We start from the raw sequence: 13,682 nt of genomic DNA on the forward strand, positions 1-13,682 counted from the left end.
AGTCTGACCACAAGTCAGAGACCACTTTAATGACTCAACAAATGTGTTTGATGGATCCTTTTTGTCTTCTTCTAATGCCTCTTAAGGGGAAAGTAATCCAAAAGTAACTGAAAGTAATCAGATTACGTTACTGAGTTTGGGTAATTCAAAAGTAATCATTACTGATTACAATTTTGGACAGGTAACTAGTAACTATTACATGTAGAAAGTAACCTACCCAACCCTGCGCCCATGTTGGTTTTGTGAATGACAGGCTTGCTCCAGATTCCACTGCGTTCGTCTTTGTTGGAGCGGACCCCAAACTCATATGGGGTGTCGGGCTTCAGGTTGTCAACCACAGTGTCGCTGGTGGGGCAGGTCTGGTAGATCCACTTCCTGTTCCTCTCCCTGTAGCGGACAGTGTAGTGTCTGCATGGGAGGGACAAACAAGGCACAGTAAACAACATGCTGATTCTTGTACAGTAGCTGTGCATCTTTATGGCAAACCTAACCTTTGGAAAATTCTGCCTTCTTTTCTCATCGACCAACAAAGCACAGCAGGCGTGCTCAACATCATACAGTATGGGTGGCTATTCCAGCTCTACGGCTGTGGTCTGATGAACCATAGTGACTAATATGTTAAACAAGCTTCCTCCGTTAGCTATTGTTAATTCTGGCTCCGTTATCTCAGGTCATCTCGTCAGTGTCAACCGATCCCTTTTCATGCCCTCGGGGATTGTCTTTCTGGGTAGCGCTGCCGGCAGTAGCCAAGCAGTAAACAGAAGGAACTGATATTAGCTTTTAATAAGCCACCAGATAGAAGGGGGAACTCTCAGCTGTAACTTAGGTCGAGATTTCCAACGACTCCTCCAACTTACGGAATGGGGGAAATTCTAGAATGTATTTAAGGTGGAGGATAAATTGAGTGATGGAAAAGTGTGTTTGTGTCCCAGCAGTACAGTCCATGTATTCTCAGTCAACTCCTGCACACACCTGTGTTGGAAAAGACCTCGGTCCATTCCCATGCTCCATTTTCCATAGAAAATAAATGGCACACTTTCTCAACGTTTCTCTACAGAACTGTTATGCATTATAAATACTGCAAGGTTCGACGGCACAGTACATTGAATGCACGGTATGAGTTGAAATCTAGTCAAGCATCCATACAGTATGTCGTCTTTATATATGGCTAGCAATAACAGCCTGGTATTCAGATCTCAGTGTGTGCACCTGATTTCAACTAGATCCTTCTCTTTTGTGAAAAGCAGATAGTCTGAATGCCTTAACAGTGTGTAACTGCATTCACCTGTCATCCATTTTGAGCTGAGTGAGGCTGTTTCTGTGGAAGCTTTGGCCTGAGAAATGCAACATGGAACTGGAACCAGATGCCTGGCTGGCGGTGCGGTAGGTTATAACTCACCCCTCTTCCAAACAGTCGTTCATGATGTTGCCTGCTTCGTAGGGCGTCTTCAGGAAGGTTCCCCAGGACAGCAGCACAGAGGTTGGGGTGACGGAGCCAATAACCAGGTGGAGTGGCTTCTCCAGGTTGACCTTTCCTGTGAGGACAAAGGTCAAGGGTCATGTACTATATTTGCAACAGATTTGATGACCTGATTTAACCTTTGAGATGCGTAGACAAACTGCCGCAGGTACCTGTGCATTGTTTCTTTACGTCGTTGCTCGGGATTGGCTGGACAGCAACAAGATACTTGGGTTCAGCGTCTGAAAGGTAAAAAAATAAACCGTTGTCACATTGATTTCTCTGTCATGGAAAAAGGAATATACCAGAAGGGGGGAAATATTGTCCTGGGCAGTGAAAGAAGGGTTTGCGAAGAAAGAGTCCTGCTGACGCCTGGTGAGTCACTACCCAGCCAGGTCTCTGGTGTTAAGGAGATGGGCTGAAACTATTCAAATCCGCTGTAAACAGAAACAGAGCAGATACACAGATGAAAGAGCTTGACTTTAAGCACAACAGATGAAAACAAACAGTCGTTCAGATGGTAAATTGAAATGCAGTTGAGTTGCTTGAACTCCTCGATACAATGGAACGTTGTCCAACCTGCAGATACTTTAACACGTACAGTAAATTCTCTAAGGGGTTTATATTATCCACACACAATCTAACAGATGTCTATTGTTATAATACTTGCCCAAATGCAAACAGTGTCTGAGGCTAGCTAGGAGGGGTGAAATATGGGTATGGATCTGGAACACAGTTAAGACACATCTGGCCACTTGGATTCAATGTGCTATAAAAACAGTGATCCAAAAAGATTGTGTTTCTATTGCATGAGAATGGCGAGCTCATTAATGAATAACTATACAGAACAAAATAGACAGGATGTGAAGGGTGGAGCACTAAGGGCCTGACTAGGTCCTGGTGTTCAATGGATTAACATAAAGCCAGAGCACCTGCGCTGGCATGCCAGGAGCAGCAGCAGGCTGGCATGGATCGAAGCTGGCACAATGTTATGGGTGGGGCATTGGACAAATGATAGTCACTTGGTTGCTTAAAATAAAGCAAACTGTTGGGTGTGGGGAAACACTTTAAATAAGTTAAGAGTCAGCACTGCAGAGGATCCCAGAGAGTCACAGTAACACAACCATATCCTATTGGACTACTACGTGTGTCATTATTGCTGTGAAGGTTCTGTCTACCCTCTGCTCTCTCGTTGGATCCCTCTGGGCTCTCTCAGGTGTTCTAAAGGGGCACCTGAGACCAATTTAACTCGGCTCTTTGTCGTTGTTGTTTTTGTACGTGGAAGGTCACAGCTTGTACCAGTGAGAAATGATGTTTGATCACTTCTGTTGTCTCTCACACAGGTGAAAGGGCTCAAAGAAAAGTGACTAAAAAGCTATTCCGCATTGAACAAACAGTGCTCCTTTCACTGATTGGGGAGCCAGCCAAGGGAGTTGTTCCATTCCCTTTAGTCTCTGGTTCCATTCTACTCTAACACTTCATAGCCAATGGCCATTGAGACCTTTTCATACAACAAGAGGAAACCTGTTCCTGACCTGCTCTCATTTCGTGCCTATCATAAATCCGAACAGATCAACACAAAACAGCAATAAAGGAACCGTATTTGTTTGATTTAATTATGAAAACACTCCGATGGTTACTTTAACTCAAGTGATTTTAGTGAGTGGGAGTATCAAGAAAAATAAGCAACAGCATATCATTCGAATTCTAACATAAGCATGTGGTTTCACGCTCAATAGATGATCTACACAAGCTGTAAAGTAATCTTCCACTGGCCCAGTGCTGCCCTGCTAAGGTGCCGTAGTGGGCTGGGATGCTGGGATGTATCTCATGAGAGGCTGTGGTTGATGATGAATGGAACCCATTGAGCTGCAGGAAAGGGTTTTAAAGAGGAAAGTCAACACTGTGGCATGCTTAGTGTAACTCCAGCCCTTTTCACCCTGTTTGGAGAATCTCTGTGCTCTACAAAGACAGGTTGCTAGGTTTCTCAGAGGAATGGTTTCTCACCCATACTGACGTATGTTGGAGTCACAATATACACTGTTATGTTATGACTATCTGATGAGTCCCTGAGAGTCAATAGGTTAGTGTGTGTGTGTGTGTGCATAGTCTTACCATAGACTGGTCTTACCTATCTCAGTCTCGTAGGGCTCTCCATTCTCAGGCAGCTGGATGAACTGTTTAGAGAACATGCTGCTGCCGTAGCCCAGGATGTAGCCCTCCAGCTTGGTGTCAGGGTTGGGACGGACAAACTTCATCACGATGGTGTCGCCCGTAGCGTTGATGCGAACCTTCATGTTCTGTCTTCTCACTGTTAAAGGCCAACAAGTAGAATAATACAGTTGAATTGCATTGTGGATATGATTAGTTGAACTGTGGTGCATTGCACCTAAAGATGCTAGTGCATTCCATCACAGCTAACCTTCAGCACCTCACATGAACATGAGCAGATTGCAAATACTGTGCAGAGCATTTGTGAATTGCATCGATAAGTGCTGCATTTAAGAAACTTCTGTACACAGATTAATTTAGGGGTAATTGCAAGATAAACAGCTGCCTCTCCCCAGGTACCCAAGGGATTAATCAAACAGGATTGTGTTTGTGGTTTTCAGGAAACAGACTGCAGTACTCTTCAACTGCAGCCAATATTACCCTGAACGCATACAGGAGATGGGATACTTGATTCCCCATCAGTCATAACATTGGACTATTAGGATAAACCCAAAGGACTTTAAACCCACTGATATTGTCAGGCTTGAGGGAGTGTGTCAGCACAGGAGAGGTCAAATTAGAAGGTGAAATGCAATGGAGGATGTAACTCTTGAAGGTTGAGCTCCAAAGAGTTCAGAAAAGTCATTATTAAAGAACAGAGGCTAAATAGCTGTCTGGGAAATGTCCTAAACATGAGTAATGGAGCTCATTTGAACCTGGTAATAAGGCTCTTTAGCTTTGGAAAAGGCTTTCCCTTGTCCACCAGGTTCCCGTTTCCCACCATGCAGGAACTGGACTGATTCAGCTGCTGGGTTAAAGAGGCTGTTAAATGCTAATGAAAAGCAGGCTTAAAATGCCACATAAAGGGGATCAAGATGGTGTTCGGAAAAGGATGTTGTGGAAGTTTTTTGTCGTCACACACATCAGTCAACAGCCCGCCCTTTTAATGCCAACGCAGGCAAGAGGTAAGGCGTGCGTTCTGGCACTCCAGCTAACCCCAATCATCACTCAGAGCATTAATTAGGTTTTAACGATAGCCTAATCACTCCCATTCACAGAGCGAACTTGGGACGAACCTTGGATATAATATTGGTGCCTTCATTATCGATGACCCACGAACCTCTTCAATCAAATCAAACTTTATTTGTCACATGCGCCGAATAGAACAAGTGTAGACTTTACCGTGAAATGCTTACTTACAAGCCCTTAACCAACAGTGTAGACCTTACTGTGAAATGCTTACTTACAAGCCCTTAACCAACAGTGTAGACTTTACCGTGAAATGCTGACTTACAAGCCCTTAACCAACAGTGTAGACCTTACTGTGAAATGCTTACTTACAAGCCCTTAACCAACAGTGTAGACCTTACCGTGAAATGCTTACTTACAAGCCCTTAACCAACAGTGTAGACCTTACTGTGAAATGCTTACTTACAAGCCCTTAACCAACAGTGTAGACTTTACTTACAAGTGAAATGCTTTACTTGCTTACTTACAAGCCCTTAACCAACAGTGTAGACCTTACTGTGAAATGCTTACTTACAAGCCCTTAACCAACAGTGTAGACCTTACTGTGAAATGCTGACTTACAAGCCCTTAACCAACAGTGTAGACTTTACCGTGAAATGCTTACTTACAAGCCCTTAACCAACAGTGCAGTTCAAGAAGAAGAAAATTTACAGGGATAGACTAAAATAAAAAGTAATAATAAAAAGTAACACAATAAGAATAACAATAACGAGGCTATATACAGGTGGCACTGGTACCAAGTCAGTGTGCAGGGGTACAGGCTAGTTGAGGTAATCTGTACATGTAGATGGGGGCGAAGTGACAATGCATAGATAACAAACAAACAGCGAGTAGAAGCAGGGTACAAAAGCAGGGTACAAAAGGGGGGGGGGTCAATGTAAATTGTCCGGTAGCGATTTTATGAATTGTTCAGCAGTCTTATGGCTTGGGGGTAGAAGCTGTTGAGGTGCCTTTTGGTCCCAGACTTGGCGCTCTGGTACAGCTCGCCGTGCAGTAGCAGAGAAAACAGTCTATAACTCGGGTGATTGGAGTCTCTGACAACTTCATGGGCTTTCCTCTGACACCACCTATTATATAGGTCCTGGATGGCAGGTAGCTTGGCCTCAGTGATGTACTGGGCCGTTCGCACTACCCTCTGTAGCACCTTGCGGTCAGATGCCGAGCAGTTGACATACCAGGCGGTGATGCAACCGGTCAGGATGCTCTTGATGGTGCAGCTGTAGAACCTCATGAGGAGGTGTAAAACAAACAAACAACCATATTTGTGTGGTGGGTGAATTAACTGTTTACAACTGTTTACAAAGAGTAATCTTGAATTAATTTCTCTTCTCTGCCGAACCCCAAAGAGTAATCTTGAATTCATCTCTCTTCTCCGCTTAACCCCAAAGAGTAATCTTGAATTCATCTCTCTTCTCCGCTTAACCCCAAAGAGTAATCTTGAATTCATCTCTAACCCCAAAGAGTAATCTTGAACCCCAAAGAGTCTTGATCATCTCTTCTCCGCTTAACCCCAAAGAGTAATCTTGAATTCATCTCTCTTCTCCGCTTAACCCCAAAGAGTAATCTTGAATTCATCTCTCTTCTCCGCTTAACCCCAAAGAGTAATCTTGAATTCATCTCTCTTCTCCGCTTAACCCCAAAGAGTAATCTTGAATTCATCTCTCTTCTCCGCTTAACCCCAAAGAGTAATCTTGAATTCATCTCTCTTCTCCGCTCTCCATTTCTCTTCTCCGCTTAACCCCAAAGAGTAATCTTGAATTCATTTCTCTTCTCCGCTTATCTTGAATTCATCTCTCTTCTCCGAGTAATCTTGAATTCATCTCTCTTCTCCGCTTAACCCCAAAGAGTAATCTTGAATTCATTTCTCTTCTCCGCTTAACCCCAAAGAGTAATCTTGAATTCATCTCTCTTCTCCGCTTAACCCCAAATAGTAATCTTGAATTGTTTGGAATATAATTGGAGGGGGAAAGGATGTTTTGCTTGTCATGTTTCTGCTTTCGAAGATCATATTTCTAGTGGCGCCTTTGATTCTAACTGTCATTAATAAACATATCTCCCCCGGCAACATCACATAACCTCTGCTTACCTCAAGACTCTTGTCATGTTATTGCTGACTCCCTTTAATTTAACAAGAAGGATGTTTTCAGTCTCTGGCTTTATAGCTGCAAATCCATAAGGTTTTATTAAAGAGACCCTAGACTTACAAGGACTGTAATGTGTTTTCCTGTGTTTACAGAGGACCAGATGACCACTTCACCCCTTGTGGAGACATACAGATGAAGAATGATTCTAGCTACAGGGGGAGAATGTGGAAGACATTATTACGTTACATAATACCAATAAATGTATGCTAAAGCTTGTGGAAAAGCTTACTCATCAAAAATGCAGGTTTACGTGTATTGTCATCCATCTTTCCCTGGAGGCAGAACTGAGAGATTTCTGCCACTCCCTTAGAAAAAAGGGTTCCAAAAGGAGGATTTGGCTGTCCCCATAGGAGATTCCTTTTTGGTTCTATGTAGCTCTTTTGGGTTCCATGTATAACCCTCTGTGGAAATGGTTCTACATGGAACCAAAAGGGTTCTACATGGAACAAAAAAATGGCTCTTCCAAGGTTTCGCCTATGGTGACAGTCGAAGAACCCTTTTGGGTTCTAGAGAGCACCTTTTTTTGTCTATATTGTAAAAATTAATGGGGAAAAATTATTTTGGGGGGTCTTAGTTTCAGGTTAGGGTTAGGCGTAAGGGTACCGTACTAAACCACAAATTACCTCTATGTCCTGAGGCATAATCTCAAAACTTTTACTTGAGAAACCACTGTAGCAGTGTGGTTAAGGTTAGGGTTCATGTTCATGTTCATGTTAGGGTAAGGTTTCAAATCAGATTTTATGACTTTGTGAGTATGCCAGCAACACTCTTAGCACCTTTTTCTATCTAGAACCTTTAAGGGTTCTTCGGCTGTACCCACAGGAGAACCCTTTGAATGACCATTTTTGCTTCCAGATAGGACCCTTTTGGGTTCCATGTAGAACCCTTTCTACAGATGGTTGTACATAGCCAAAAGGTATATCTGGAACCAAAAAGGGTTCTCCTTTTTTTCTAAGAGTGTGAGTGTAGTGACCACACTGCAGAGCTGCCTCCATTACATGAGTCATACCAATAAATGCCAACCTGCATAAAAAATAGCCCCCTCATGCTGGAAAGCTTGTTAGCTATGTTGTGTTCTGTTGTCAATGAAGTTATCCTGCTCTTGACGAATGTTTCAAGTTTTACGTTTTTAATGTCACATGCACAAGAGCAGTGAAATGCCTTGCTTGCAAACAAAAATGCAATAATCAATAACAATGTAATACTAGAAAATGCACACAATAAATATGAAGAGCAGAATAAGTAAGCATACTTATATACAGGGTCAGTTCCGTACTGTATTTACAATGTGCAGGGATACTGGTGTGCTGGAGGTAGATATGTACAGGGGTATGGTGACTAAGCATTAGGATATATAATAAACAGAGTAGCAACAGCTTGTGCGTGTGTGTAGTCAGTATAAATGTATGTGCATATTATGCGTGAGTGAACAGATTATGGAGTGAATGGGTGTGCATAGAGATAAAAGGTCACTAGTCCTTGTAGCTATTTGGTTGGCTATTTATCACTCTTATTGCTTGGGGATAGAAGCTGTCCAAGATCCTGTTGGTGTCAGACTTAATGCACCGGTACCGCTTGCCGTGTGGAAGCAGAGAGGATAGTCTATGTCTTGGGTGGTTGGAGTCTATAATGATTTTCCGGGCCTACCTTTCACACTGTATGTCCAGTATGGCGGAGAGCTTGGTCCCAGTGAGGTACTGGGCTGCCCGCACCACCCTCTGTAGCGCTATGCGATCGAGGGCGGTGCTACTGCCATACCAGGCAGTGATGCAGCCAGTCAAGATGCTCTCAACGGTACAGATGTAGAACCTTTTGAGGATTTGAGTGCCCATGCCAAACTTTTTTAACCTCCTGAGGGGGAAGTGGTGCTGCAAACTTGATGATGGTGTTGGAGTTGTGTGTGGCCACGCAGTCGTGGATGAACAGGGAGTAAAGGAGGGGACTAAGCACACACCCATGTGGGGCCCTCGTGTTGAGGGTCAGCAGGACGGAGGTGATGTTGCCTACCCTCACCACCTGGGGTTGGCCCGTCAGGAAGTCCAGCATCCGGAGACAAGGAGAGGTTGAAAATCACAGTGAATATGCCAGCGAGCTGTTCTGCGCATGCTCTGAGAACGCGCCCTGGAATACCGTCGGCCCCTCGGCCTTTCGGGTATCGATATGATTAAAGACCTTTCTTACGTCGGCCTCAGAGAGCGAGATCACCCAGTCCTCTGAGACGGTGATGGCCCTCACGCCCGGCACGATGTTGTTGTTGTCCAAGTGTGCATAAAATGCATTGAGTTCGTATGATAGAGAGGCATCGTTGATATTAAGAATTCCCAGTAACAAAGTTGTCTAGAAAAAACAATAATTTTTAAGCATTAGCAACAGCAGGCATGTTTCATTTGGCCAACTGAGTCTTCAGGATTGTGTGCGTTCATCAGTGTCCGTCTTCAGTCTCTTAAGCTATCTTTGGGTTGTTTGTTCTACAGATTGGCATTGGCATCCTGTTGCCTTCTCAAATGGTGGGAAAGCATGGAAGTTTGACACTTAAGACATGTGTAATCATGCATGGTGGTTTCTTGGCACGGATGTGGTGCTTCATAGTTGAAGGCATTCCAACTGCAGCTGATTGACCCAAGAGCAGAACTCAGTGTGAGGCTGATCACAAGTGAAAACAGTTGGTTTGGTTATATGACCCTTAAAGTGAATAACAGCCAGCCTTCAGGGTATTGCGCTGAAGGAAAAAGTCTAGCTAGCATCTAATCCTTTGGCAGACTTTGAGATATGTTAGTCAGAAACAACTTCTCTTCCAGCAATATCCCAAATTGTTGTGTTTGTTTGTTCTGTATATTGAATAAGGAACTAACAAACTTCACTCAAACCAAACCTTGAAACACTTAGAGTACATTCTGTTGTGGAACATGGTCCTTCCATTTCTCCCAAATTGAGCATACCTTCTAATTAAAATGACACATCTGGAACAAAAGTCCCCTAAATCTCCAAATGCTACTTTTCTAAATTGACTCTTCAGGAGCATTTTACCTCGTGGCTATATGGAACATGTAGCGGCAGGGTAGCCTAGTGGTTAGGGCGTTGGACTAGTAAGTGAAAGGTTGCAAGTTCAAATCCCTGAGCTGACAAGGTACAAATCTGTTGTTCTACCCCTGAACAGGCAGTTAACCCACTGTTCCTAGGCAGTCATTGGAAGTAAGAATGTGTTCTTAACTGACTTGCCTCGTTAAATAAAGGTAAACAAAAAAAACATTAATCGTCCCCCATAGCTTCTCTGGGCTCATATATTGTCCAGTCACATTTAGGTGGACTTGATCTCAATGCTCTACAGCTGTTGATTCACTCCATAACTGCAGGGGCTTTCACTGGCAGCACATGCATGGACACATGTTGAAAAACACACACGTTAACTCTTACTGTATTCTCTTTGACTGTGTCCATCTGTCATGAGTCCAACTTCACCCTTTCATTCGTAGAGCATCAGTCCTCATTCAGCTACAGTTGTGGGGCACAACAGCCCCCGCCTCTCTGCCCTCATCCTCACCAAAGAGACGGTAGTTAACATGAAGGCAGGGTATATTTACACCGAGCACTGTAGCACAACTGATGAGTGGCTTGGTGTGAGACTGAGCCGTCTCTCTTTCATCTCCTCTAACGAAGTTTGACCATGCGTGAAGAGCTGGGGGCACAAACACGTCTCCAGCTGCCTGCACAACCACAGCTTCAACATACTCTGAGCTCAGATACTCAGGTACACACATGTTACCCGTTTACAATGTACATCCGCTGCACGGAAAGCAAAGCAGGCACTTGAAAATTCAACAACATGTATTTTTTAACAAGATGCTTCTCTGCCTGAGATTGTGGAGTGTGCAGAGGGGAGATGTTGGCCCAATCCCAAACCCAATCCCAAACCTAACCAAACCCCTCCCAGCTGTGTTAGAGTATCATTGATAGACACCGCAATCACAAGGCTACATCCTCTGGGAAGTCCACTGGACAGCAGCAAAATGATCATTAGGATAAGATTTCTAGTCAACAAACAGAGTGGAGCTCACACAGATTCACTTTACTTTAATCATGGGAACCTGTCCAAGAAACACCCCAAGACAACCAACAGGCAGAGATATATACACACACACACACACACACACACACACACACACACACACACACACACACACACACACACACACACACACACACACACACACACACACACACACACACACACACACACACACACACACACACACACACACACACATCATAATTCTAACAATAAAATTAACCCCTAACTAAACTAACCCCAAGTGAGAACAGGCGAAACGTCCTCACTTCTATGACTTTCTGTTGTTTTACTATTCACATACACACTGCCGCTAAAAAAAGGTTTGAAATTGGCGAGTGTTTGCATGTGAGCTAATACAGTGTATCGATCACCCATTGTTTTTAGCCTGACATTTCCCTTTTCATTTCTAGGAGAGTAAATCCATCATGTTGCATAACTACTGTATGTTTAATGGGACAATCAGTACGCTGCTGAACGTCCTGTAGCTCAAATCATCTGAACATGATCTCTAACAAAAGGCAATCCAAGCTCCAAACAAACATTACAATTCTACAGTGAGACCAAAAAGCATCAGAACAAAATTCAAGGAAACATAATCTACGTACCGGTAACAACCAAACTTCTGCTTTTCATTCCGTTTTTGTGCCAAACTAATTCTTATCTTGCACAGTCACAGCTACAGGTTGCAAGACAGATATACAATGGTTTTGCGCCTGAATCTAAATGCTTTTGCATTTATGGTCAGTAAATCGCTTGGATGAAAGCGTCTGCCATTCACACTGTGGTTTCACTGCAGTCAAGTCTGCACAACGCTACACGTTATGCAATGTCCTAAACATTTTGGTCAATACTGTTGCGATAATTTCATGGGACTTTACCAACTGGACCATGAAACCTCTACTCATGTACACGTTGCAATTTGGTTTTGGCAAGCTATTTCTTTCTATACAACGTGAATGGCATTAGGAGAACACATGCAAAGTCAGCAAAACATTGCATTGTCCACAATGCACAATGATAAGCATCAACAACACCAAAACACTTTCCATCACACATGCATTGGCAAAAACATAATATGCATGCTCAAAACTATACATAAAACATGTAACACAAAACCATACTATCCAGAAACACAATACACCTGACTTTACAGAACGGCCAATCTGTGCACTTGCCTCTAATCCTCTGTGCAGGGATGCAGTTGAGGAGAATGGATCCGGAGAGGAGCAGGAGAGAGACTCTGAGGAGCATGGTGCCTGCAATAGAGCTCTCTGGTCAGGGATGCTGGACTACTTCACTAAGGTAGCAACTCAATTTAGGACTTGTGCAGCGCTCCGTGGAAACACTGTGGAGTAGAGAGGACCACCGGACCACGAAGCATCTATACTAGCAGGATAGGAGAGGGGTGGGGGTGGGAGGGGACTGGTGATGTCACAACCCAACCCCACACACACTATTCCTAGGTGGGTGGCTAAATGTGTGGAATCTCGCTGAAATGTTTCCTTCTATTTTTTTTCCCTCCCTCCTTTTTTTGTATCACCCACCCGGTTTTCCCCTCCCCTTCCTCCTCCTCCAGCCCTCCTCCTCTTATGTGTTATTTTTGTATTGATATTTATTATTTATTTATCCTCTGTTCAACTCAAGTGCTATTGCAATGTAGATTCCAGGAGGCGCCAATGTGGTGGGAAAAACAGGGTGGTGGCACAGGAGGAGCACAGGAGTGGCACCCTCGCTCCATCCTAACCTATGGCCTTGGGGGTAAAGTTAAACTCATGCAGTGTAGTTTGTATGGCACACTCCCATCCCCACCTCTGCCCAACATGTGCACACTGTGCAGACGAACCAGTACCATGTTTTTAAGCCATTTTCTTTTGGAACACACTACACAACATCACAGTACATTCTCTCTGAGCACAAATGACACGGGTAGAGGAGCACCAAAGGGTATCCAAATCCAACCTCCACTGGAGCTCTTTGGGAGGCAGTGACCATGCTCTCCCGCCAAGAAGTCCAGCCCCTGACATAGAGGAGGTATGAGGGGCAGTAGTACAGAGGAGAGAAGGAGTCCAGCCCCTGACATAGAGGAGGTATGAGGGGCGGTAGTACAGAGGAGAGAAGGAGTCCAGCCCCTGACATAGAGGAGGTATGAGGGGCGGGAGTACAGAGGAGAGAAGGAGTCCAGCCCCTGACATAGAGGAGGTATGAGGGGCGGTAGTACAGAGGAGAGAAGGAGTCCAGCCCCTGACATAGAGGAGGTATGAGGGGCGGTAGTACAGAGGAGAGAAGGAGTCCAGCCCCTGACATAGAGGAGGTATGAGGGGCGGTAGTACAGAGGAGAGAAGGAGTCCAGCCCCTGACATAGAGGAGGTATGAGGGGCGGTAGTACAGAGGAGAGAAGGAGTCCAGCCCCTGACATAGAGGAGGTATGAGGGGCGGTAGTACAGAGGAGAGAAGGAGGAGGGGATGGAGGGAATAAGAGGGGTATCCACACACTTCCTTCAAGCTGATTATGTTAGGAGCCCCATCCAACCAACACGTGCCATCACATGCGACAGGATACCGACTGGTGGAGACAGCTGTTCCAGAATCATCAGTATTCATGATTCATGCTGCCCTCCACTAAATCACCATATCCAGATTTTACACAATGGACAAATTAATGGGTGACTGACTGACCGCCAGAAGTATGAATAAAAGAAACCAAAACACACATTAACTTTAAAAAAGAAAGGTTGTTAGGGGAAAAACACAATGTTGAAACCCCTCGTAC

General features: G+C 44.2%; 1 protein-coding gene across 13 annotated transcripts in view; it reads right to left on the reverse strand.

Moving 5' to 3' along the window:
* The window catches only part of LOC124010899 (target of Nesh-SH3-like), a 30,443-nt gene extending 18,155 nt beyond the window's left edge, over positions 1-12,288 (reverse strand). For all 13 annotated transcript variants that reach the window (XM_046323683.1, XM_046323676.1, XM_046323682.1 and 10 more), the window contains exons 1-5: positions 12,088-12,288; positions 3,591-3,770; positions 1,633-1,701; positions 1,400-1,535; positions 218-408 (exon numbers count right to left, since the gene is read on the reverse strand). In XM_046323683.1, the coding sequence (XP_046179639.1) occupies positions 218-408; positions 1,400-1,535; positions 1,633-1,701; positions 3,591-3,770; positions 12,088-12,163 (652 nt within the window). In that variant the 5' untranslated portion in view covers positions 12,164-12,288. The remainder of the gene's footprint in view (positions 1-217; positions 409-1,399; positions 1,536-1,632; positions 1,702-3,590; positions 3,771-12,087) is intronic.
* Between the last annotated feature and the right edge of the window lie 1,394 nt (positions 12,289-13,682).

Source organism: Oncorhynchus gorbuscha, linkage group LG23 (assembly GCF_021184085.1).
Source record: "Oncorhynchus gorbuscha isolate QuinsamMale2020 ecotype Even-year linkage group LG23, OgorEven_v1.0, whole genome shotgun sequence".
Classification (NCBI taxonomy): domain Eukaryota; kingdom Metazoa; phylum Chordata; class Actinopteri; order Salmoniformes; family Salmonidae; genus Oncorhynchus; species Oncorhynchus gorbuscha.